At 39.8% G+C, this 26,800-nt stretch overlaps 3 protein-coding genes across 4 annotated transcripts in view; all 3 read right to left on the reverse strand.

The window, feature by feature from the left end:
• The window catches only part of LOC123969059 (F-actin-uncapping protein LRRC16A-like), a 75,176-nt gene extending 73,849 nt beyond the window's left edge, over positions 1–1,327 (reverse strand). Inside the window, exon 1 of one of the 2 annotated variants that reach the window (XM_046046170.1) lies at positions 891–1,327. In XM_046046170.1, coding sequence (XP_045902126.1) covers positions 891–930 — 40 coding nt within the window. In that variant the 5' untranslated portion in view covers positions 931–1,327. The remainder of the gene's footprint in view (positions 1–890) is intronic. The other variant, XM_046046169.1, reaches the window with a different exon arrangement.
• A 977-nt stretch (positions 1,328–2,304) lies between these two features.
• LOC123968741 (tumor necrosis factor receptor superfamily member 6B-like) lies at positions 2,305–4,345 on the reverse strand. Its single transcript, XM_046045668.1, has 4 exons — positions 3,976–4,345; positions 3,381–3,560; positions 3,127–3,208; positions 2,305–3,002 (listed from the first exon to the last, which is right to left on the reverse strand). The coding sequence occupies exons 1-4, from the start codon at positions 4,247–4,249 to the stop codon at positions 2,783–2,785; spliced, it is 756 nt and encodes a 251-aa protein (XP_045901624.1). The 5' UTR covers positions 4,250–4,345; the 3' UTR covers positions 2,305–2,782.
• Positions 4,346–8,268: 3,923 nt separating this feature from the next.
• On the reverse strand, positions 8,269–26,652 carry LOC123968729 (tumor necrosis factor receptor superfamily member 11B-like). Its single transcript, XM_046045652.1, has 6 exons — positions 26,526–26,652; positions 16,848–17,075; positions 16,125–16,269; positions 11,298–11,513; positions 9,271–9,495; positions 8,269–9,181 (listed from the first exon to the last, which is right to left on the reverse strand). The coding sequence occupies exons 1-6, from the start codon at positions 26,571–26,573 to the stop codon at positions 8,787–8,789; spliced, it is 1,257 nt and encodes a 418-aa protein (XP_045901608.1). The 5' UTR covers positions 26,574–26,652; the 3' UTR covers positions 8,269–8,786.
• Between the last annotated feature and the right edge of the window lie 148 nt (positions 26,653–26,800).

The raw sequence follows: 26,800 nt of genomic DNA on the forward strand, positions 1-26,800 counted from the left end.
CTCATCCAAAGTGTGCACTTTGTCTCTCCAATAAATGGAGCCAAAGGAACATTGCAGGCTTGTGTGTGTCCACAAGAGATGGGGAGAGAGAGGGAGAAAGAGCTTGTGCTTGTCCAACATTGCACAGGGGTGTTAAAAACTGAACTACTTTGCCAAACAAAGAGACCCTGAGCTTGAGCCTTACAACCTGCAGGACTCTAAGGTGTATGTCCACAATCAGTGCAAACAAGTCATGAGAAACATGGCCGACTTTAACCAAATGGACAGAACGAGTGAGGGTTACCAGCTATGTTAACACCCCAGGCTAGTGATGTGAGAGTGGACCATGCTTACTTTCGGGAAAATAAACCTGTAAGTTGCATGCAGAGGGATGACAGGCTGGCCACTCATCTAAACAATTTAGCTTTTCTTCCAAATATAGGCTGTACAGTCCACATGATATTAACAGTACAAGCACCTATGTATACACAGCTTCAAGCTTTACTGCAGCTATACAATCTCACTGAAGATGTGTGGAGGCAATGCGAACAGCTAATTTATTCTGGATAAAATCATGTCTGTTTTTGACTGTTGCACCATGAGGGAATGTATTTTAGATTTTGTAGGGACATTAATTATCACAATAAGGATTTCACAACAAACCTGGCCCTGCAGGGATATGGGTTGTATGAACAATATGGGAACTACTAGCATTACTATTGTGTCTCAGACACAATCAATATGGCTGCATATTATGTATGGAATATGTTTTACTGTAGCAGTTCAACAAGATCACTACTAAACTCAATCAGGAGCACATGCACACTGGGAGTATGGAATCCGATAAAGGCTGTCTGCGTGATTGTTCCAGTCTGGACACATGGCTACAAATGATGCGTGTCTGTTCTTACCCAGGAGCTCTTTGGGGACCTCTGACACTTCTTCGCTCATTTTGCTGAATGTAAAATCCAAATCCAAGTAGAAGAGTTCAGTCAACACAGCAAAAAGCCTACAATTATGGGAAAACAAGTAGCGAGAGGGGGAAGTGTCAGGTGGTGCCGCCGGTGCGTTTCTCCCGGTTACATGCTCCTCTCCTCCTCTCGCGGTGTCCGGACAATGTATCCGCGTTTATCTGCGCGCATCTCTTTTCAGGTTAAGCAGCGCGGGGTTCACAGTTGTGTGCTGAAGAAACAGTAGGAAAGAAATCCCGCTAGAGTCCCCTTAAAATCATGTTGAAACCCGGCAGATTCTGCGCTTCAAGGAGATGAAAAAGACCACCGCTCACGCACATCCTCTCTGGCCGTGGCCCTACCGTAAAGCTGTCGGTAATACAGGAGCAGCCAATAGTGAAAACCGCGGCCCCTCCCCGCTCGGTGATGCGACAGCCTGGGAGCCGATGTGATGCCGGAGCGGTGTGGCGTGGCAGGAGGGGGCGTTGGTGATGGTGGTGTCAGACATATATTAATGAGCAGGCAGCACTAAAGGTTCCCAAGCTGGGAACCAGGGACCTCTAGCGGTCTCTGCGGGATTCCCACGGGGTCCCAATCCCATGCTTGTATTGCAGCAGGAGGGGGCTGTAAATAGGCTGCATTGCCAGCACTACTCCCAATAGATAATATCGGCATAACATAAGAGAGTGGGCTAATACAGACCTAGTATAGCCTATCTAGCCTATAAGAAGGTTACAATTAAATCACGACTGGGAATGTTACAGAATAAGTGTCGTCCCTGCAGGCCTACCCATAATATAATAATAATGATACTACTACTACTACTTCTAATAATAATAATAATAATAATAATGATAATAAATCACTGAAAAAACAAAAAGCTAAAAATAATTGTAATACATAGGCCTATGCATTGTGGGGGGATGCACAAACGCATGGAATATCACAACACAAAGTAGCTTAAGTTTTGGAAGGAATAGAAGAGTTTTTGTTAAAGCAGTTAAAGTAGGTCTATGACAATTTACTGCAGCATGTTGGTTGGTATAGAGCCAAATAATGAATAAAAAAACAACAAAAAGAAAATCAGGATTGAGAGAAGTCTTATTACCCTGAGATCACGTCTGGCCATGGATCTATTGGGGATCCTGACATTCAATTATCAATGAGTTCTTTCACAGCTTTATTAAATCTTGTCCACTATTTTGATTTAAAATTAATTTTATTGAGAAAAACACAATTGCCTCATTCTTTCGGGTAACATTTCACTTGATGAACCACGATGTGAGTTGTTGCAAACCATTTTTTATCGTGTATTATGGAAAATATATGAATGTATAAATGAATAAAATATTTTTATCATTCACTTCACTGTCTGGTAAGGTTTGTAAAAATAATTGCATGTTAAAATGTTTTAGGCCACAATGACCAAGAGGGAAGAGGGCGACACCACGTGGTGATTTGGTTAAATTACAGTCAGGCTCCAATACTGCGCAGGCGGACATAGGGGTTTTCTGTCTTGGTGATAGAAACATTTTGAATTACAACGTGTTCTTTATTTAGCTGCACGTGGAAGGTGAAAGGTTTCAGTTTTATATCACACACTTTTACAGAACTTCACACATTTCTATGGTAACATCTAGTACACATTCTCACTTTCGTATCTAACATAAGTTTCTACAGTACGTCAGTCAGCTAATATGTAACACTTGAGTAATGCTACAATTTACTTGTGAAGTTTCTCCCAAATGTGTACTGTAGTCACTTAAATCAAGTAATAGTCTGACCAACGTTTAATTTACACAAAAAACACTGAAGGCAATAGGCTGCATCTGGACTCTTGGCAGTCTTTTCGACTACATCAGCAAGGTACAGTTTGGGGTCTGCTGCTCAATCTCATTCAGTCTCTTCCGTAGCTTGTCTGACATGGACACGAGCTGTGTGGCCTTCAGCATCTGTGGCAGTTTACGCAGCTCCTCCACTGGAGCCTGGAGCAGCCACGCCCTGATTTGATTCCGGAGAGCGTCTCTCTGAGGTCTGATGGGAGTCGTGTAATCAGACTGATAAATAATGTACCTGTTGGTGGGAGATAATGGTGTCTATGTGTTAAGTGATTTAGGGGTGAAGGAAGTAGTTGACAATAGGTTATAAGAAGGAAGATGAGAAGCGATTTACAGAGGTAATCAGATTGTCGGCTCACCTGGCGACAAATTTCTTCATTTTTCCCACCCGCATCCTGTGCATATTGAAGAATCCTGAGAGGAACTTCCTTTGCGTCTCACCTGAGAAATAAAGTTGTACCACGTGACTTTGAAATCCAAACTTTGTTGTAATTTGTCGTAGGCCCACGACGGTAACATTGCCCAAATTGCCGTGATGACTTCAAAGTCAGCTATAAATGGTATAGGCTAATTAAATCATAGGTAGTTAAAATAAACTCTAAAAGGTACACACCTCCATTTTCAAGATCCTTGCAGGTACCACACACCGCGTCGTGGTAAAGTGTGCCGGGGAGGAGCACAGTCTGTCCGTTTGCGCATTTCTGGTGATTTACGCACGAATCCAGAGCAGAAGACGAGCTGGAGAAGTAGCCATCGGAACATGCTTCACAAACAGTGTTGGTTTTTGATGTACCTAAAGAAAACGACAATGCATTAGGGGTCATTATACAATGTTTTAAATACGTTGTGGCTCCAGAAGAGCCCATGAGATCGTGCGTATTTCAGAGTTTATCCAACTGTGTCGGGTCATACTATAAAATAAAGTTAATGATGCATTGTTTATTGTTTTATTGTGCTATATTTCTTTGTTTGTAAAGATTTACAAATGTAGACAAGAACAGTGGTGTTTTATTGATGCGCCCTAGAATTAACACGCACTGCGAAAATGTTTAATCACTCATTCTGAATATAAATACGCAAATTTCTTATGTGAGAAAACACGTATATATCAGGTTTTAAATATATTTCAGCACATAACACTGCGATTGAAGCAAATCAATGAAAATTATCCAAGTAAAACAACAAACTATCTTTTCCCTAATAAATACCTTTGGTTTTAACACCATGTCCGGGCTCGCACTCTGAGTGTAGCATACAATAGTCATCTTTCAAGTAGAATCCCTCTTTGCACCGACAGACCCTGTTGCTGACCGCGGAGCACTCCTTTTCCACTTCCTGGCTGCCAGAGCAGAAGTTGTTGCAGTACAGACACCTGGACAGGTAGTTCCACAACTCAGTGAAGTGGTTTGAACTGCACGGCGCGCACTTGGTGGGCGTGGTGGGGGTGCATTGCTTGACCATGTGCGTGCCGGGTGGACACATGTCACAAATGAGGGTGTTGTTGGAGAACGGGTGTTGGTACTCAAAGGTGGGAACGGATTCCACCAGCGATAGACAGAGCAGAACCAGCACCGTAAAGAGAAGCTGAGGAGAGGTTGACTGTTAATATTCATACCTTCAATACTGCTCATTGGAATGTGATAGTAGCTACTACTACCACTAGTACAACTAGGTTTACTAATGTTATTCATCTTTCCTTGAAGGGTACAATACCAATAGGCAAAGCAAAATTATAATAACCAGGAATGTCACGGTGATATTAGAATTAACTGGAGACAAAAGATCGAAAAGATGTCATTTTACGCAGTTGATCGTTTGCATAGTATTTTTCATACAGTGTACAGTGATACTGTAACTATGTTGTCAGTGAGTTTTTTTTCTTTTCTTTCTACAGAAATAAAATAAAAATGTAATTTCCTTGTTTCTTTGTATAAAAAACTCCTTTACAATAATAATGACTTGTGTTTTGTCTGACCTAACCTGACATTTACCTCACACATTGACTGCTCAGTGTCCACTGGAGACCTAAATATTTCGATTTAAGTACTTATTGTTAATTGGCAGCCAAAAGTGACTCTAAATTAATAGAAGTCCCTGATTACATTGGTAAAGTTTAAGTCCATGTCCCATTAGGTCATTCAATCAATTACTAAATAAAATAAAAATACACAGACATTTCTCAATTCACTCACAAGGTATTTATGATATGTTAATTCACAGTTTGAATTTACAGAAATCATTAAAAAATAGTGTTCAGACATCCTCTAAAGCATCATCAGTCCTCACATCAGTCTCTGTCTTTGCTGGATATTGTTATCTTAAACTTACACAGAATATTGAAAATACAGAATAGGTCTACTCACCATGCTGATGATGTGCATGTTGCTGCTCCTTTAGAGTTTGACAGTAGGGACAGCCTCATTTTATAAGGAACTTCTTTCTGTGTGGGCGTTTGTGCGGTTTGAAAAATGAGTTGTAAAACCTCTAAAACGTCATACAGCCTCCACATTTCAAACAATAGGCAGCTCTACCTGTTAGGTTGTTGTTTCCAAAATGTGTATTTTAGAGCATATAGAAGACCGTTGGGAACAGTATGTGGTACTTAAGGATGATCCAATGCAGTGACATTGAATGAGGCTGGCTGTTTCTGGTTCTATCCTTGCAGTGAGAAGAAACTAATATTTCCTCTCCACAAAACCAGCTTCTCATTTACTGGAATTTATTCAGTGTGCATCAAACAACATAGCAACGTGTGTCTTCCCCTTTCTATGTTTCCTGTCCTGCTCTACTGCGTACTGTCAAGTAAAAGGAAAAATGCCCCATGAAAAGATTTTTAAAAAATATGTTACACCAAAAATCGCCATCACAGTATGGTCTGTGATGATTTGGTTACATTTGCCTTTATCTGTTTCTTGTTTTGGTAAGACCAATCAAAATGAATTTTAGGATATTACATGAAAAAGGACACTTCCACAGAAGTTGCAGAAACTGTTACATAAAAGTTGGGAAGTTGGGAAATGCCTGCTTTTGCGCAACAACTTGAAAAAGACCTCATTCTAAACTGTCCAAGAAACCTCTCTATGCTGTCATGAGCATGCAGGTGATCATTATGTTACAATGAGTGAAATTTAATATTGGAAAAATGTGGTTTTTGAGGATTTTCCGCTAGCTGCATGTTGAAACGGCCTAAATTATGTGTCAATGGGCCAATAAGTCACATTTTTCATATGAAAATTGTGTCAGTGACTCACTGAATGGTATGGTACAGTACAATAATGTGCTGAGATAAATTGTTTTAAGATAAGGTAATGAGGTCAAACACATATCTACGTGTCACACATCTCCTGTTTCCACAGAATATGAGTCAATGAAAAAAGATAACGCCTGCATACATACTCCATGCCACAAAAGTTTAATAATGACAATATTCCGATCCTACTGTCTGGCCTGAAGAAGAACCAAGTACCTGTTAGTAGGCCCTGTTACCTGAACTGCATCTACTCTACCTCAGTCTTATGCATTTGCGTCCAATCCTGTATTTCCTGAGCCATGACAGTATCACAAATTCAAAAATGAAGTCAGCAGAAGCAGCTCCTTAGATAACAAACAGGAAATGTTTCAATATAAAATGGCCCACAACTAGTTCTTGGTGTCAAACTTCAGTACAGACTGAAAAGCATTTCTACCAAAAACTGTGAATACCATTAGTTGGAATCAATTGCTTGGTCCAGTTCTTAATCTTGCTTACTTACAGTATTCTTTGACCAGATATTTCCTGATTTAAATAGTATTTTTTTTTCTGTTTCTTTCTTTTCTTTTCTTTCTTTTTTTTTTTTTTTTACAGTTTTTTACAGTGTAACATTGTCAAGACTGGTAGAGAACCCAAGAGCGGAACACAGGATCAATAAAGTAAACAGTTTATTTTACAAGATTGCTTGGATCAGGGGGATCAACTTGCTGTGGGGCATGCTGTTACTGGGCCAGAAGGTACTGGAGAACCGGGCTTAGCTGGGGTTGGAAGGATTGAAGCTGGGTTTCAGCATAGAGCCAATGGAGAAGGTGGACGAGCAAGTTCAGAGTGAAGATGGAAGCTGAGGCCAAGCACAAGAACTGCAAGCACTCCCGTGGACCTGACTGCACTCCTGTAATGAAGCCCACAGACACACACACATAGAACGGGAGAGGGAAAGTAGCTGCCAGCTAGGCAGAAGTGGACAACCTGACACAAAAAGCAGTACAGCTGCTTTGTGTTAAAAAGAAACAAAACTCTGATGCATTTGAGAAGCTATGCTTATTTCTTATAACTCAGAGAACACATTAATTATATTCCTTAATGTGAGGGATCCAAGTATTGGTTTGTAATTAGTATAGAAACTCAATGTATAGACACCAGTATTGACACGTTTCAAATGAGAGGTAGCTCTGTTATATTGTTGTTTTCAAAATGTGTATTTTGGAGCAAAGAAGACATTTGGGAACAGTAGTGTAACATAATAATCTAAGCTCCATCTAAGGTCTGCTTACTATCGTTTCATAAAATTGGCTTTTGAGCTCTTTCTTTCCTCACCCAAAGAGAAAGTTATACTAGACATGACCGATGTAAATGAAACATTCTTAAACTTTTACTTAACCTCATCCATCTCAAAATTTAACCTAACATTACCTTTTCAACTTCATAGCTTAACTTAACCAGTCCAAGGCTTTAACCTAAACATAAACACTTAACCTCTTTGACTGGCCAATCACAGCGCTTCTGCTCATAACCCTGGTGGGATTCATATTTATTTTGTGGGTGGGTATGATGACCATATATACTGTGAGATGATTTTTAGATCATTTATACCAAGAAATATATCCCTTTTAAAATATCAGGAAAAAAAAAACAGGATTATCACTGATTGTTTTGTCCATGAACTTTGTTTTTGTTTTTTCCAGAAAACATACTATACTATACATAGTTTGATTCCCATCCATAATCCGTAATCATCATCAGAGCCGGAAATACACTTTTTACTCAAATAATGACCTGTTGATGTTGACTTTTAAGGAACGTATTTTCAAGTGATGGCTTGGTGTTTAGTAAAGTGGACAAAGATTTATTAGCTCTTGACCAGTGACTGGTGGTAGTCAGCCAGGTTTCTATTCACTAACGTTTTGAACACGAAACGAGATCTGACTTTTTGAATCGCATGAATCTATTCTGTCTGCCAGTTGCTTATTTATAAAGAAACAACAGCAATTTTGTCAAGTGATTTTAATCAGATAATTTGACATTAGTGTTCACAAGTTACACAAGCTTAAAGATGACCAGTCAGGCATATATACAATACAAGACCATACATTTAATAATATAAAAGTAATAAAACAAAATATAAAACAAATATCACTTATCACTTGCAGCATTTGGAATCCAGTATTTCTGATAAAGTAATAAAACAAGCCTTTACATATTCAGAAAGTTATTTTTTTAAATAGAAAACATCTTTGTACATTTAAAAAAAAACAAAAAACAAACTGATGAGCTTTACTTTCCAGCAGTCCAGAACAAACAAACAAAGGAAAACTGTAGAAAATACATGTATTTCATTATGAAACCAAATCCTTCCTCTCAATCAGCGAGAAAGCAATAATAATAAAAACTCAACATCTGCCAGTCTATCTTCCATAAAATAGTTGCTATTTACATCTTAAATAGTTTTTTCACAGACTCCGGTCAAAAAGTTCCCAGGAAATGTGTTTGCCTGGAGAACACAGATGTGTGGTAGTTTCAAACAAAAAAATCTTTTAAGGCTTATTAGATTTGATTGAAAATCAGACAGGCAAGGAAGAATTTACCGTCCCATCTTGCCTTTATGTTACAGTTAGACAAAATACCTCTAGGCACTTTATGCATAGCTTGATATCAATTGGTGATATCTTAAAGACCTGACTTTATTATGTGACCCATGTCAATTAAGTGTGTGTTTGTGTGATCTGACAACACATTAGTGTCTTGTTTATGCTTTAGAGGACATATTCCCTATTCATTCAATGGCTTATGTGCCTTAAAACACGACTCATCCTGAAGCATACTAACAAACATCTTTTCATACATCTTGTGCGCGGAGGTGGTCCCCATGATGCGGTTGATCTTCCTAAGGCCTTTCGACAAATAGCGTGGTGCCCCCTGGCTGCGTATCACCCTAAGACTGTGAGACAGACCTTTGGCTAGATCCAGGTCATAGTTTGCGGTCTTCCAGAGGTGAAGAAGCTGCCAGATGTACTGCCTGGGCAGGCAGGTGGAGACCACAGCCCGGACATGCTCCTCTTGAACTTTGACTCCCGGCAGGCTGTTGGTGACCTTCAGGAGGTCGTCTAGGGTCAGGTTTTTTAGGCTGTTGCAGCGGGACACTTTCCTCTCACAGTGGTTTACACCTGGGGGGACAGGGTGCGGACATTAATACACAAGTGCAGGACTGGAAAAAGAACTGGTTAAAACTAAAAAGTGCAGATTTTGCTCGTACCTTGTATGATGCCGTACAGCTTGTCCTGGTCTTTGTTCTGCTCCCTCCACAGTCGCAGCAGCTGGAGGACCTGCTGCTGAGGAGGGCAGACCTTCTTCAGCTTCTCCAGGCTCTTATGATCCACCCTCCGCCCGGGCAGACTCTCCAACAGCCGCTCCAGGGGCACCGAGGACAGTCGCAGCGAGGAGAGTGACTGGAAAACCGCCTCCTCACACAGGGTCACATCTGGAATAAAATGTAAGAGAAAGACAGAGAGACAGACAGGGAGAGTGCATTTAAAGACAATTTTATTAACATTGTCACGACATGCAATAAAATGTGATAATGTTGATGCAGATCTCTTACAAATAAGTTGAATCATAAGCGATAAAATGCAACTATGGATAAACCACCACTCAGGAGTTTTGTTGCTATAGCCTTAGCCTTAGGCTTGTAATATGATCAGTAGCTTATGGACAAACTTTAAACAGATAGTGCTGTGTAACTAATATTGATGACTTATTTTACTGATGTCATGACAGTTTGATATAATTTTAGCACGTTTTAACATTTAATTATTCAGCATTTGTCACTTGTGGTCACAGTGACAGCATAGTGACACTTAAATCTTCTGACTGTGGCCTTAGTACGTGAGTATGTGTGGGAAATCTACTTTTACAGTTTCAGCATTGTAATCGTTAACTTTGCGGCTGGTAAATAGTAGCATAGTAGAGGTCACATTATGCAATTGGAACAATGATGAAATTGCTGAAACGTGCTGCACTTTGCTGCTGAGCCGCACTGCACCACATGTACACCTACGCTATTTCATCAACACATGCCTTACAATTCTGCAAGCCAAGGTCTTTTCCTTATAAGGCAATAGTATTTTTGTGAACAGCAAGGGGTTTTTTTCTTCTCCAAATTATGGAAATCCCAACCTGAAACTGTCAAAATTAAAACGCAACTTTTATAATTTATGAAGCATTTCTGTATTCATGTACGTGTGAAAATATTTTCAGATTTACTTGCAGAACATGAGAACATGACATCAGAAAACGAAAAAACGTTTAGTAAAACCAATGTTGGTTTAGTACTATTGAGTTTAATGTGAAGAGGATATTAGGCTCGTTTCTCTGATGTCTGGATGATGTAAGTGTGGCTTACTCTATAATTGACATTGACATCCTGGTGGTTTCTCCAAATCAATTACGCAGCAACTTCAGGAATCCCAGCGGCTTTCAATTTCACATTTTTTGTTTTAAAAAACGGCTAAACTGTTCTAGGATCTGCTGCAGACAATCTGCGGTTGTGTAGTCCACAGAAAGACAATTTGTGAATGAATGTTTGAGGAGAGCATCACCCTCCCTGACGGAAAACAGCTTTTTGTGTTTCCTCAGTGCGCCGGCGTCTGTTCATATGTGTGTATGTGTGTGTGTGTTCTTCAGTGGTTTCTCCGGCTCTGGGAATTCTGCGTCATATTTGAGGCTTCTCTTCTCAAATTAATTGTCAGCATCTGTTATAGATAACGTCTGAGTAACAAAGACTAACCAGCTCGTCCTTTGTCTCATTTGTGCTTGACTCAGTTTCCTCTGTTATTGTAGTTTGAGGATGTGACAGCCAAAGGAGTAATTGATCCATCGTGGGTCATTATCACAGTAGTGCCATAAACATCTCATGCAACCATTTTCTCTGGCTTTTCTCTCTCTCGTGTTGGTTTTCAGGCACGAAGGAATTTGGAAAAGAATGGAATCTGGACAACGAACCTGACCGAGGAAATCCCCTGCTTTCAGGAATGAAAATGACCACATGTCTGAAATAATTTAGTTCTGATTGATTTTAAACTGTTGACAATTGAGGTTTGCTCAAAAAAATCATCACGTCTCTATGTGTGTGCGTGTGTGCACTGTGTATACACTATACAAACAATATCTACCCTGATCCCACCTGCATTAGTCCTAAAATCTCCCATACAATTTATTTAGTAGTTTATTTAGTTTATTAGTGATAAACCCTACTGCAGAGTTGAATAAGCTTTCATGTCTTACCAGTGTGGCACAAAGTGTGATGCTCAGAGCACTCCAGTGTTGCCGTCTTGTCCTGACTGCCACAGTGGCTGTCTGAAGTGGATGTGCCCCATCTCAGTGTCTTCAGGCCAAAATCTGAACAGTTTCTGTGTGGCTGACATGGCTCGGTGGAGGAGCCGCCGATGGAGAAATGGCCAGCGGGACAACGTTCACACACAGTGTCACTCACTGGTGTACCTAGAGGAGGTTAATGCAGGATGATATATGAATTTTATGAATGAAAATGTGGTTTAAACAGAATCTATACCGTTTAAAATGACCTTTTAAAAAATCTTTTTAGAACACCCAACCATGCAGATTTTTAATTCAACAAAACTTTCATCCTACACGTCATCAATATGATGTGATTCCAAGAACTATGACCACGACATGTGACAACTCCTGAGAATGACTCACACTGAGCTTCTATATCTTGTTTTCAAATGAGAAATGCCACATAGGTTGTTGATGAACTTGAGTACGATTACTATAATGGTATGTTACGTAAACCGCAACACTAGGTGATTTTTCCGATTGACTGACAGGAGAATCAGCTTTTAATAAAAAAGACACTTTAAACGCTTCCTAGACCTTAGGCTATAATATCATGTGCAATGGCATTCTTTTAAAAGATTATGTGATAATATTGTTGACTTACATCTGACAAAAAGAAGAATTTATTTATTTACCTTTTATGTATATAGCCCATATATTTGATGCAATAATTTAATGTAATAATGTAACCTACTTATGTCACCAAGCAACTGATTACGGTTTAAACTACTTTACCCATTTACAGTGACAATTTACTAAATTTCAACAAATTATATCACTTCAGATTTACCATGATAAAATTACAGTAAACCATAGAAACGTATGACCTGCAGCATGCATGACGATATGTTCATTAGTGGAACTAAAGTTGTAATCACATCCTCATTTTATTTTTATCTCTAAAGTGTAGAAATGAAAGCGTGTGGGAGGACAAGTTATGCTTCAGATCTAACCTTTGATTAGTTTCCCGCTATCATAGCACGTTGTGAACTTTCTTGACAACATTTCATCATTTAGCATGAAAACATGAAACCACTGATATGCATGCATCAGAGTGATGTTTCCTGTACCGCTGATGACAAAGCATGTACAGAGTGTGTATAATAATGTGTCAGCCTAAACTATAATGAGGTTTCATATGCTGGCATTGATCATTTCTCAGAATTTTCTTCTGTTTATGCAAAATCAGCACGTTAGCATTTTACTATCACACAAAATAGCTTCCGGTGTCACTTAAAGAAGAGCATAAGGGATTTTTTTAATAAAAAAACTAAAATGGATGGAAATGCATAGATTAAAAGATTGATGGGTATAACATTATATAGACCAGACAAGTAATGTATAACAATTGATAATCAAAATAGTTAGTTGCAGCCCTAATAAAAGGAATTTACTTGTATTGTTTCATACATTCATTTGTTGGTTTTGTTTAGTTAAGATCTCTTTTACAAGGGTGAACTAAAGCATCCTGTTGTGTTCCACTGTGTTTCCAAAAACACAGATAAACCCGCTAGAAAGACTTCAAATCTTGCATTCAGAGAGAGAGAAAGAATCATGACTAGAAACAGATAAATCTGGAGATCAAGGAGAAAGAATGGGGTCATGAAAGGCATGTGTTGTTGGGAGACTGAACCATCGGGTTTCTAACATCCTGTGGTTTAAGGTCTAAACCACAACTCAAGGCATTACATAATAAGTCCTTCAGCTTCAGGGAGGGGAATCCCCTGAAATGCTGTCTCATGTCTGCACAGCTTCATAAGACTTTCAAGTCCAAAAGTGCAGAACCATGTTAGAGAAATTCATGGAAAATGTTGTCTCATCTTTGTAGCGGTGTTAGCACTACAGGGGTCAGATAATAATTAGAATTCATGGAAAATGTTGTTCTATATAGTGGCTGGATTCTGGGCCCAGGTCTAAGATGAAGTCATGAGAAGTGTAGTGCCAGTTCGTCCTGTGGTTCCAGTCAAACTACCAGATTCTGTTCACTGGAATGCAGCGCCAACTTCTCTTTAAGTTTCTGACAATTACTACTGATGCACCAGGGAGAGAATCTGTATCGAATATCAGGTCAGATACCTGCTTCGATAATGATACCCAGGGTTGCATCTGGCTTAAGAATTGACTACGTTTGGTGGTGTATTGTGAGAATAAAAGCTTGGACTCTAAAGGTAACGTAATGTAACGTAGCGTAACATAAAGGTAACATAACTGATGTTGATGTTGACACCACTGCAGAGAACCTGTGATTCCAGAGTAACATGCAAAAAAACATTACCCAAATATTTGTGATCAGTTTTAGAGACTGTGTGAATGTGTCTTAATTGTAGTTTGTTAAAATCTAATTTCACTCACTCAGAAATGCATCTCATCTACAGTTTTATGTGCATAGATCTGAGTACTGCAGCAGTCTGAGGCACCTGCAGGTGTCTAAGAGCTTAAAACAAAAGATCCATCTGCAAAAGTCCTTTCCATTCTTTTGAGCGTTAATCCATTAGAGAGAGGCACCGTATTTTTACACAATGAGTTATAAGTAAGCACACGATGTATCAGAAATCATTATAGCAGTGTGCCGCAGCTGCAGTGAATTCTGAGAGGAAGTGCATCTTCAGGAATGCAGGGGAAAAGTTATTCCATGTTAGATAAAACAAACTAATAATCCGTGGCTTTTAAGTTTCCTCTTCAATTGTGCTGTAAAATACACTGAAATTATGTATGAAGAGGAAAAAGTGACAAAGCACTTTGCAGAAAATGTCATGATATTCTTAATCATTAACTGCTTACACTCAGAAATGATTGGACCAGCCAACACCAGCTGATACTGCTGCAGACAGGAACCTGAGAATTCAAGGGAACTTACAGTGTTAAGAGGAAGTAAGACTTGGAGGTCAAAGTTACACAATGACTCACAAATAAAGTCACTCTCAGAAAGTTAAAAGTTAATTTCCTACATACATATATAATGGACATCCATCACATGGTGATTGTGCTGACAGAAGCTGTACCTCAATGGAATTCAATGACTCTGTATAACAACTTGACACCGTCACCACAGACAAAAGGCTGTATTTGCAAACAATGGAGTTCATGGAAATTATAAAGTGATCCCTTTCCACACCATGACAACTTGAGGATGACTTTCCTTCACAAATATTCAGCATTGTGTTTTACCATAACAAAAACTAGGATTACTTACTTACTTCTAAAAGATTTTAATGCAGTGGTCTGACATCAGGAAGCTGCCTTTTTCACTCCTTCGACCAAAACCCATTAAAACAGAATTTACTTTTCTGTAAATCATGTCTGGTGTTCTCAATCAGATCTTCTGATCCAACCATCATTATTTCTTTCACTATAGATGATTTCAAGATACAAGCCAGTGCCATTGCTAAATTTTCAGTGTCTGATTACCAATAAATAGCAGTTGTGAAATAGCTGTAAGAGCTGTGTTTAATCACTTGCTAAGATTTAATTTTAAAGGTCAAAATTAGGACATGACATCTATCTGTGCTTCAACATGTACAACTTCAGGTGTGTACCTGACTCTTTTAAATAGTACAGTCCAGATCTGGAAAGCATTTTCAGGCAACACTGCCCCAATTCAGAGCAGGCCAGGTGTGGAAGTACAAGGAAGCCATGTATAAATGTGTCTTTTATGTTTTTTTACACACACACATACACACACACAAAATCACTATTAATATTAGAACTTCCATTGCTGGGGTGTGGGTGGCTCAGTTGGTGGAGCTCACGCCCCATGTGTGGGGCTGGGTCCTTGCTATAGCGGCCTGGGGTTCGAGTAAACCCTGCCCTTTGCTGCGTGTTTTCTCTATCTCTCTCGTTTCCAGACATTATCCACTATCCTATCTCTCTCAAATAAAGGCCAAAATATACTACTGTCATGACATATTTCTCATCCTGTATATAACATGTATATTTATATTAACAATTAAAGATCTGTGCAGCTTCAAACCAAACTCTTTGTTTTGTGTGACAGACAGACAGATAGATAGACAGAGTGATTCTAAGAAAGAGTTAGAGTCACTTTTACAAAAAAGGTTCTGCGAAAAGAGATGTCTGTATCTAGAACTGATCTGATTGGGTTTCCTCCGATTCATAGAATCAGAGGAAGATGAAGCGAGAGAGAGAGAGAGAGAGAGAGAGAGAGAGAGAGAGAGAGAGAGAGAGAGAGAGAGAGAGAGAGAGAGAGAGAGAGGCTTCCAGTGATACAAGAAAGGGGCCATCTAAATGTGAAAATGTTGATCTGTAACTGATGTGTGTCTTTGCCTTGGCAGCGTGAGGGTTCCTTCCTGACATGCCGGTAGGGCATATCTGGGATTGCACTGATTTGTCATAAAGTGAGACAGGGGAAAGGTAAAGCATGTGATGTGAGAATTAAAAGAAGGTTAAAATTGATAAAAGTGATGGGTTCAAAATACTGAAAACACATATGTACTGCACTGCATAAGAATGTGCACACATACTTAGAAAGTATATCCCCATACACACACATAGACACATATAACACTTTCCTTAACTTTCAGTGATAATATTGAGCCCACTGGACTTTTATTCACTGAACTGTAAATTATTGCTCTGCAATTTTAAATCTGATTCACATGCTCACAGGATACACAGAACCCCCCCCCCCCAAATAACTGATGGTCTACTATATCAATATCTTATTTGCAACAAAGGCAGCCTACCAGTACAATGACCTAATAATAATGATAATCTTTTTAGTTATCTCAGTCTTACCTAAAGCTGTCACTCCGTAGCCCTGTGGACAGGTTCTGTGTTTGATGCAGAACTCCACCACTAGGTGGAAACCTGGAGCACACTCACACAGCTGGTCATGAGTGCTGTTGCATTGCTGCTTGACAAGCTGCTTTTCCTTGCACACCTAAACACAACAACATACACCTGTTGAAACTGTGCTGCTGAATGTACACAATAACATACACTAAAGGTTAGTATTTGTATGTACATATATAAACAGAGATATATGATATGACCAAGACAGATCATAGTGTCTTTAACATACAGCATATTGATATAAATGCCATACTAGAACAGGAATAAAATAAAAGCAGGCCAGTGGGCATGTTACATAATTTATCTCGAATGGCAAAGGGCAAAACATTAAAAACTCTGGGGGAAGATCACTCTGCCGCAATGAGCATATTTAAACTTGCACTTTTAGTAGCAACAAAAATGGAAACACTGGTTTAAAAAAATTACAGATGCTGCGCCAAGATGTAAACAAACAGTATAGTCATGCATCTAAGAAAAAAGCACCAGGAAAACCGCAAAACAGTGGTGGCATAAATGACATGGTGGAGGATAAAAACATTAAAAGCATTTCGACTTCAGCTGAATTCCTGAACACTAAATGAATATAAATCTATATTCTATTAAGACGAAAACAAAACAACAACCAAATATTAAGATTATGTGTAAACCTTTTGGGCTTGTACATACCGAGGTGCAGTATTGGCATGTATCATCCCAGTGCCAGTTCTCAGCAAAATGGTTCTCAGGACAAGCCTGACACTCTGTGGGTGTGTCAGCGGTGCAGTGTTGTTTCAAGGCTGTGCCAGGAGGACACTGGTCGCACATTAGGCGGTCAGATGTCACAGGGTCGCTGTACGGGTACTTTGGCGGTATGGCCTGCTGCTGGAAGGCCCAGGAAAGAGAAGCTGTGAAGAGCTGCAGGAGGAAGAAAGTCAGTTTAGTACTGAGTCAACAGCAGTGACAAAATCTCCAATGAAACACATCTCGTGCGCAGCTCCTCTTTGGCTAAAGGTTCAAATATTTTTTTATTTTGGAACACTCGTCAGCCCAAAGCTTCCAGTAAGAAAGAGTTGAAAGAAAGGTCAGAGCTGTAAAGTTAAAGCTCCTGGTGGACTCGCACTCCTAAAGTGATTTCCTCTGCTTTATAGAGTGAGTTCAGGGAGTAAAGAAGAACATTCTGCAGCATTTTCATGGACATAGATTACTGCACAGAGGCAGCCCTTTAAAGAATAACAATTTTAATCTTTGCATGTTTGCAGGAGTCATTATCGTCCCATTGTTTTGTGCCTCAAATCATTATGCTAAATGCTGTCAGCATAATGACTATTAGTCTTGATTAAGCAAACAAGTTCATTTTACTGCAGTTTTGGCAGTATTTCTCAACGTCTCAGCTGTTTTCCAAAGCTTTTAAATTAGTTCAGATGTTTCAGTCATGGCAGTATTATGGACATAGTATGACATAGGATTAGCGACCATTACTGTGCTGCTCTGACTTCACCAACAGTCTCTAACCCATGTCAGTAACTGTAAGATAGGCTGCTTTGCAGCTGAAAGGCATTTGACGTGATTTAGCGGTGATCTACAGCAGTTTATTACCGCCCTGGAGCAAGAGCACACCACACCCATATATCTTCTCCCCCTCTAAAGGCAACCCATCCTTTGTGACACACTGTAAAGTGGGTGGCTGTTAGCGAGCCTCTGAGTCCAACATATGTAGATATTGCCTCAAAAACAAGCCCATGTATCATCCCCTGAACAGAAACTGAAAAGCTGAGGCTGAACCTAAAATCTGAGATGGCAGTTGGTGAGTATGTCTGACATGCAGCCATGCAGCTGGTCAAGGCCACATGCAGACCAGATGTCACACATCTGGCTCCTTCCAGTCCCTCAGCCATTGGCTCTGTGGACTTTCCCGTTGGCCCGGGACACATCCTCACTGCTTGGACAAACTAACAATAGGCCGTCCTTGCATTGTGTGTACGTGTATTCTTGTATGTGGTTTTCTGCTTTCCACTGTGTTTGTTTGTGCATCTTCAAAAATGAATGAATTTGTACAACAAACAACTACAAAACATTCACGCATGTGCGTGCAGGAGTGCACACATACAGGAATGTGTGTGTTCCCGCATGTGTGTATGTACGTGTGTCTGTGCACGTTTGCCTGTGTTCATGTCCAATTTCCGTCTTCCTCAGTGCTGGTCTGTGTGCTCTGCGGTCTCCTCTCCTGGCTGCTGTTCATAAAGAGAACTGTTGGAGGTTACTGGGCTTTCCCCATTCACCACCAGAATACAAAACACTCACCCACTCTGTTCTACAGTTTACCCGCTAAACAACATTGATCTCATTCCTGCATGTGTGTATTTGTACTTATCCCATTTACCTTAAACCTTGCAACCACAAAACACAACATACTGTGTGTATGCATGTGTGAAACAAAAGGAAAACAAGAGAAAGAGTGTGTTTTGGTGTGTGTGTGTGTGTGTGTGTGTGTGTGTATGTGTGTGTGCCACATCTCTCATTCACTATTATATTACAAAATATTTGGCCACAGAAATCTTTTCATCAGAAATCTATGTGTGTAGATGTGTGGGTGTGTGTAGAGGAGACAACGTGCACTACAGCTGTGTCTTCCCAATCTGTCATATGTTACTGAATATCCTGCTTATGCTACAAACTACTTTGATCTGCAATTCATGTATACTGTATGTCCAACAGTGTGTTCTCCTTCTTAATAATCACATGCACATGTATTTTCTTATTTAGAGTTATCAACCTGATATATTGCCATACACAGAACAGAAAAAAAAAAACACGTAGGTTTACATCCTTCTATTTTTGTTTCCTTTTGCAACAGAGGTCATTGAAAAAGGTAGTAAAAATAGATGAATGGGTTTTACACACCATAATAGAAACCTAAGCTTCAAACAGCCTGGCGAGCGGAGTGGTTTTCCCGGCAAAACCTATGGACCTCTGAGCACCACATTTGGTGGAAGGTTTTCATCCACAGCGACGTGCTGAGCAGTACCATGGCTGCATGTGTTTGTAGCATGGGTGGCCCCAGCAGGAATCAAACCCATAATCATAGTCTTGCTCTTCAAATTAAGAAGTGTATATACACACTATTAAGCCGTGAGACCACAGCCAATCAATTTAGAAACATCCGGAGGGTGGAGTGCATCGAGGGACTGACGGAGGGTCACCTGGGCTTTTGAAAATCTGGGTACGGCTACTCTTGTCACTTCGACTTTCATTTTTGGTTTGAGTCAGGATGAGTTCACTGGCAGAGCTGGACTATCTTTAGTCATGAGAGCTGATGAGCCTGAGCACATGTGGAAGGGGTCGGGTTTGTACTTTTTTTTTTTTTCCTTCATACCGCACAGTAGTTTGACTCCAGCTGCGATATACACAGTAATGTTAAGTAAGTAAAATAAAATGACAGCATATGCATGCTCAGAAATGTTGCATTAAAATATCCCATCTTTATGATCAGATCAAAAAATCCCTTTGAAATGATAAAAAAAAAGTGGTTCAATGGTTTAAAGGCACCATGCATTTTTCATCAAGACTGGATCCGCAAAATTTGGTTGAACTAAGTGAGATGGGCTTTCTTAGTCGAGAGAAGATTATCTTTTTATACTCAAATCAAGTTCAGCTACATCTTAAAACTAAGATTATCAGACATACCTATAAAAGTTTTAGATGAAAAACATTCAATGTCTCAAGCTGAACTTATTCTGCTTGTTACTTTAGGCAGAACCGCACTTTTCCAAAGCAGCCAGTACAGTAGCTTTTTGCTTTTTGAAAAAAAAATTAATATATTGGGAAGATGTCCTGTGGTGTGTGCGCATCCATCTATCAGCAGCTAAAAGAGATATTGAACTTTTCACCCTCTTTGTCGCCTTAGAAGCTGCCATCTGACGACATCATGACAACCGCTAGAAACCCAAATTACACAGCAGCTAGGGGATACTGACAGCCATAATTATACTGCTAACATCATCAGAGCAAAGCTCAGCAAGAGGCATATCCTACATGGATCACAGCTAGCTGAGAGGAAAGGATGGATGAAGGTATGAAGGTAAAGATCTCTAGATATCTATAACCCATCTGGTTTCAAAATTACATCCACGGTGAAGTGTAATGATGACAGAGTGCTTTAGTGAAATAGGAGGAACTGCGATTTGAGCGCTGCATGACAGATGGGCTGTAGCGGCATAACTACAGAGTTCAGACACCTGATAGAAATAGCCTTACAAATGATCACACATGCTTTCACGTGAGCTTGTAAAGAATGCATCATCTACAGATAATGGGCTGGTAATGGGCTTATTGATTTCTACACACATGGTTAAAAAATTATTAAATAAATGAATGAATATTCGTGGGAGCACAGAAGATAAAGTAAATACTGTGCAAAAAAAGAAGTCAGGCAGCTTGATCATGTGCACTGGAAATTACAGATTGGTAGAGAGAGATATGTTTTGATTTGAATTGATACAAAAGGTAAATTCACAAATTAAAACATAATAGAAATGTTTTGGAGCTAGGGCAAGAAAAGAGAATATTTAAAACAGACAATAACCAAATTCTGTATATCACAATTACATTATGAAACAGGAAACACGCCCTCTCTTGTGTTGTAAGTGGAAATATTAAAATACTTCCAGAACAAATTAGCCACCGTATTTAACTAACTTCCCACAGATAGGGTTATGGCTTCGAGTTCCAATGAACATGGAGCAAAGAAATAATAAAAAGAAAGAAGGGTTTGGGGGGCCTGAGGTCAGTTTTAGATGCATGGCATGAGGAGAAGAGCCATGGCACAAACGGACCAAACCACACTATACCAGCTTATCCACCAGGCACATGGTTTCAGTTAACTGTAGAACGCAGGTGGTCTGAGGGGGGATTCCAGCGCTTGGAAGTGTGTGTGTGTGTGTGTGTGTGTGTGTGTGTAGGTCCCTTTGAATATGGAATCTGCCTTTTTTCACTCAAACAGAAAAAGAGAGACTACGGCATACACTGCATCACAGGAGGTCATCATGCATTGATTTATCATTTTTGATGAAATTCAGCATGATCTATTTTAATAATGATCTCATCACCTCAAACTAAAAGTGCTTCTAGTATAGAATTTGCTGCCAAAACTCTGACATGTGTGAACAAAAATTCTTTGGTTCCAGCTTCTCAAATGTGAATATTTCTGGTTTTGCTGGGGAATATTGTGAAGGGCAGTTAAATAAAAAATATTTTCTGACATTTTATAAACCAAACTATTAACTGATTAATCGAGAAAATAATCATTAGTGGTCGATCAGTGATGGCAGAAAGATTTTTTTAGTTATTTCCCTAAGTTAGGAATTAAATTCAAGTGCATATACTTTGTATATTTTCTGCTATTTTATATTTCTACTCAACTTCAAAGGAAAATGTTATTTTTTATATTCCACTACACTACATTGACAGCTATATTTACTAGTTAATTTACAGATTAAGATTTTACATTAAAAACATATAAGATTATAAATATGATGCACTGATAAAAGATTAAACGGGTTATCCCCAACATTTTTGCCTTGTACATTTTTACATTATGAAATATTTCACAAAAAGCAAAAATTTAATAAAAGTCCTACAAATGAATTCAATTTGTGTATAGCAGAACATTACTATTTTTCTAATCATCTAATGACCTCCCAAATGGATACTGTGACACCTGGAGGAGGTTAACTCTTAGGTTGGGAACCACTGCACTAAACTACATGCTACTGTGTATAAAGTAGTTTAAAGTAGCTACAAGTCAACCAGTTACGACAGTAAAATGCTACTTACACATTAATGCATCAGTATTACCTAATGACTTAGTATAATTTTGTTGCATAACAAGTACTTTAACTGTTGATATCAAGTAAATTTTCCTGACAGTACTTCTGTACTTTTACTTAAGTACAGTTTTAAATGTAGGATTGTTACTAGTAATGGAGTATTTTAACAGTGTGGTATTGCTCCCCATACTTAAGTAAAGGATCTGAGTTCAACACTGAGTACAGCATGAAAACTTGGACATATCTCAAAGCCAGACATGTAAATACATAATAGAAAAAAACAGTAGCTGCATTTGTCAGAAAACTTTAAATATGAGAACTTGTAAATTGCATGTTCTGGCTGTTTACATTTCAAGCTAAATAAATCAAACTCTCCTCAGGTTCCAACATACATAAGGTTAGATAAACTGTCACTGCAGAAATTTGCATACAGTTGTAAGATAAAACAGAAATAAAGGTCAGTGTGTGACTAATACAGCAACTGTATGTATTTTGCCTGCTCTCTTTTTGCTCTTGTCGTCTTTCTTTATGTGTGTGTGTGTGTGATGTACACACACACACACACACACACACACAAATATCATTGGATCAGAGTTCATCACAACTGTGCCACACACATACACGCCCACACACGCATACATATGACTGCTATCAGTACTACTGTTGATGAAAAAGGGGAAGTTAGGTGTGTGGAAGCAACTTTCAGAGGTAATCGTTGCTTTCTGAATAAACGTTTGTGCTTGTTTGTTTAAACACTCACACTCACTTCCTCACCCTTCCTCCAGTATTTGTCTAAAAAAAAAAAAAACTAAACATGAGGCTGTTGAGGCTGGTTGTCCAAGTGACCCATCTGTTGCTTCGCCTTCGTGCTAACCTGCAGCTACATTTAGGGAAGTTGGTGCAGCTAATGCCAACGGCCACATCAGACATTGAAGGAGAGGATAAAGAGATAAAGAGGTCACAGATAATAATAGAGGGAGATACAGTATGTTCATACATGGAGATGGGTGGCTGGATTACAGGATGGATGAATGACACGCAGGCTAGCTGACTGACCTAATAGACATGTAGAAAAGAGAAGACAGAAATCCTCCTCAGTTGCATTATTGCGCTCTCCACTGCACTTTCCCACCAAAGATCTTTGTTTATACATTAAAACAAGTGTCTTCACATTAAGTCCAATTTCGATGTCTGTTCCACTGACATCATCCTGAGCTAAGACCCAAACAAACAAGTGTGTGTCAGAAGCCTGCAGGGGAACAGCAAGAGCACACAGGTGCATGATTTGCATTTAATACTGGACTTCTAAAGCCAAAGCATGTCATGCTTTGGACAAAAAATTACAGTGTCCCTTTAACACACACGAGTTACTTAATGACAGATTGAGAATGGCTTAACAGGCAAAAAGGTATGAGAGATCCAGTGGGGTTCAGATTGACTTATTGGCTTGATGCTGACAGTTGAGACAGACTGAGTGGTAGGAGAACTGACTCATTAGTTGGCTAAATAGATGCTTGTTTGGCTGGCCAAATGACTGAATGATAGATTAGCATAAAACACTACGTCAGAAATTGAAAGAAGAAAAATATCTGCCTATTTTAGGTGAATTGTGGAGTGTGGAGAGTAGACAGCGCTGTGGTTGAGGAAATACCTTGTATGGATGATAATGCATTAAATGCTGGCAGAATGTATTTCACTGAGTTCTACACTAGCTTTACACACAAGCGACACAACTTGCAAAAACACAATTTCTGACCACTTCATAGAACAGGAGATGTCTCTCTCTTTCTCACACACAGACAAACACACACAGGCCACAAGTAGCCTACAGATAGCGGGTCCAGTGTTTTGTAGCAACAGGCCTATGTGTTACGGTCCGGCTGTGCCTCTCTCTCATTCGTGTTTTCCTGTCAGTTCTCTGTTTGTTTTTTTCTCTGTCTGTGCTTGTGTGTGTGTTTGTCTGGGCGTGGCGTTCCATTCCTCTACTACGTCCAGCACACCTGTGACTCATCCACTAATCAAGACTGCAGCATAACACTGCAGTCTTCGCCAGATCGTTCAGACGGCGGTGTTGTAGCTCTCCTATGGCTTGTAGGCCTACTACGAAGGGCGTTCAACCTACTTAGAGTTAACACGGTGTTATCAAGTAAACTCAGGGTTGACAAACTCTGGCCGCCTACACTGGTATTAAACGGTAGGCTGTGAATAGGATGTTGGTTAGTTGAGTCGGTGTTAACCACATTGCTTCACTTTGCAAGGCTGCAACATCGCGCACACACCTCTGCCGTGTATTAGCCTATGCATGCAGTGGGAAATGATAACCTATGAGACTTCGCAAAGGGATTTAGCAGTGAGGAAAATACTCGTGAGTTTAGCCCACAATCACTTTATTATCATGCACCTTAGAGACTTTGCCGTGAATTAGGCCAATTCAGAATAAATCACCATGATTTGAATTTTGTGACTTTAATTTCAGGGAATACCCGATTGTTAGGCCATTGTAAATTTACAACATTCATCTAGGATTTGTTTTCTCTGTTTATTAACCCCCACCCATCCGTATTTTTGGACACGTAAAATACTCAGATAGCCTACGTGAAAACACAGGAGGATTCAATTATAGCCTACAGATGGACTACGTCTAAGAAACGAGCCCGAGACATCCTCTCTAAAATCACAGAGGCTGCGGGGCTCGCTGTATGAACGTAATGCTGTTGTGTAAAGAGTGTAATTTCAGCTGCAACAGTAGTGGTAAAAATATTTTATCAAGTGGTGTGTATTAATCATCATCAACACTGAGTACAGATGTGGTGTGTAGTTCACGTATAGGCCTACAGGGTAACCTCGAGTTAACCACGAACCTGCTCTGAGCAGTTTAGAAATGCACTGTAAGTTGTCATGGCAACAGACCTCGGTTAACACCCATCCACCTTTTGTAGTAGCCTACGGGTTTATCGGGAAGTTACACACGACGTCACAAAGTTAGGCCTACTCCTGAAGTTACCTGGATAATCCAGTTACCTCGCTTCGTAGTAGGCCTACAGGCCCTGTGCTCACTCTATCGTTTTGTTTCGTGCCACTTGCGTACGCCAGACCATTCACCAAGCTAACGGGTCTGCTCACCCAGCACCTTCCCTCACCTGTGGTTTATACAGTAAACTGTGTTTTACTGCAGTTAACTTTTGTTGAGTCTTGCATTTGGGTCCAGATATCTCTCTGTCCATAACAGTAGGCCCTATGATCTGTTTCTACAGGGCTACATAACCTATCTGTAGGCCTACATGAACATATGCAAAACCTGCACACGCCCCAACACAGCACAGCATGCAAAACGCATCAAAGAAAAGAACTGCTCTTACTGCTGGGGCATTTCAAGCCCCTTGAGAAGTGTTAGAGAACAAATTGGTGTGAAAACAGACTGTCAGTAAACACCATCTGCTGGCAACAGGCCATGGATCTAGTTTGAGAGTCTAGTTCATTTCAAGTTTCATTCATTTCAACCGTGCCATAGGAAAAGCAATGAAATGTGACCCAAAGTAAACTTTCAACAACTGATGAAAATAGATAGGGTAATGGATATTCACAAGAATGAATAAAACAATGAGCACAATGAGTTAAAACACAGTTCAGGTCCATTTTAAAAATTTTTACTTGTACTTAACATGCAAATATCTCATCATCACACAGTCCTAAGAGACATAGCCTACAGCCATAAACACCACAAATTACAACCTCAGGATTTCCCAAAAAAATTAGAATCCTGAAATCTCTCTACACAACAAAACTGAATATTACCTTTACAAGCTTATGTTGCAGGGCTGCAATATGGGACAGCATTCTACTGTCCACACCTTGTACATCATAATAATGTCAGCCTCAAAAAATTGGGTTTAGGGGTATTTACCCTCCATACCCTGCTGGTATTTCACTGCAGAGAATCTATCCCAGTGAGACAGAAAGTCCTTCATCTTATGAAAATGCCATGCAAATATACTACACAAATATTGGATCCTAAAATAGTGATGGTACAGTAGAAGAAAAGTCCCCTTTCCCTATACAGTACCATCACTATTTTAACTATAATAACGCGAACATGGCATTATTTGGCATGTCTAAACCTATAAAGTATCATGACTATCCTTAAAAGCAGTGATGATGTAAGCAAGACCGATCCTGATACACGCCAACTCCAGACACTATTTCAGGGGACATTGTGACTTGAGTGCACCAATTACTGGCACCTGTAATAAACGGACAGCATCAAACTACCTATACAGACAAAGTCTATACAGAGGGAACATAACACGTGATCAGCGAATCTCTTTTCTTGAGGATACATCTGGACTCAGGCGAATGCCTATATCCAACCCAAGAATCTCAAACCGCGTGTAGCGCAATAACATTCCATGTCTCGCAATAATCGCTCCGACTGAAATGCCTTTAGAATAAAACGTCATTCATTCAGTAAGAAGTGTGCTCCAGTGGATCACATCAGATCAGCGGACCAAGGAGAAGAGCTGCAGAAACTCTGGTTACTCACCACTATCAGTTTCATGGCCGGGTTCGATTTCGCTGTCCGAGCGATCATCTCCACTGCGTAAAAGTGAACCTCGGTGTGATGGGGTCTCCATCACAGATCTGTTCTTATACAGTACAGAGAGAGGGGGGAGCGAGAGAGCGAGCGAGCATGTGCCCACCCACCTCGTAATCCAGTGCACAGCCCTCTCTGTGTCTGTCCTTGTGTTTCTCTCTCACCCCTCAGTCCTAAAAATAAATTGCATCCTCACGATTAGCGTCGTGATTACGCAAATAATT

This window comes from Micropterus dolomieu, linkage group LG03 (genome assembly GCF_021292245.1).
Source record: "Micropterus dolomieu isolate WLL.071019.BEF.003 ecotype Adirondacks linkage group LG03, ASM2129224v1, whole genome shotgun sequence".
Lineage (NCBI taxonomy): Eukaryota > Metazoa > Chordata > Actinopteri > Centrarchiformes > Centrarchidae > Micropterus > Micropterus dolomieu.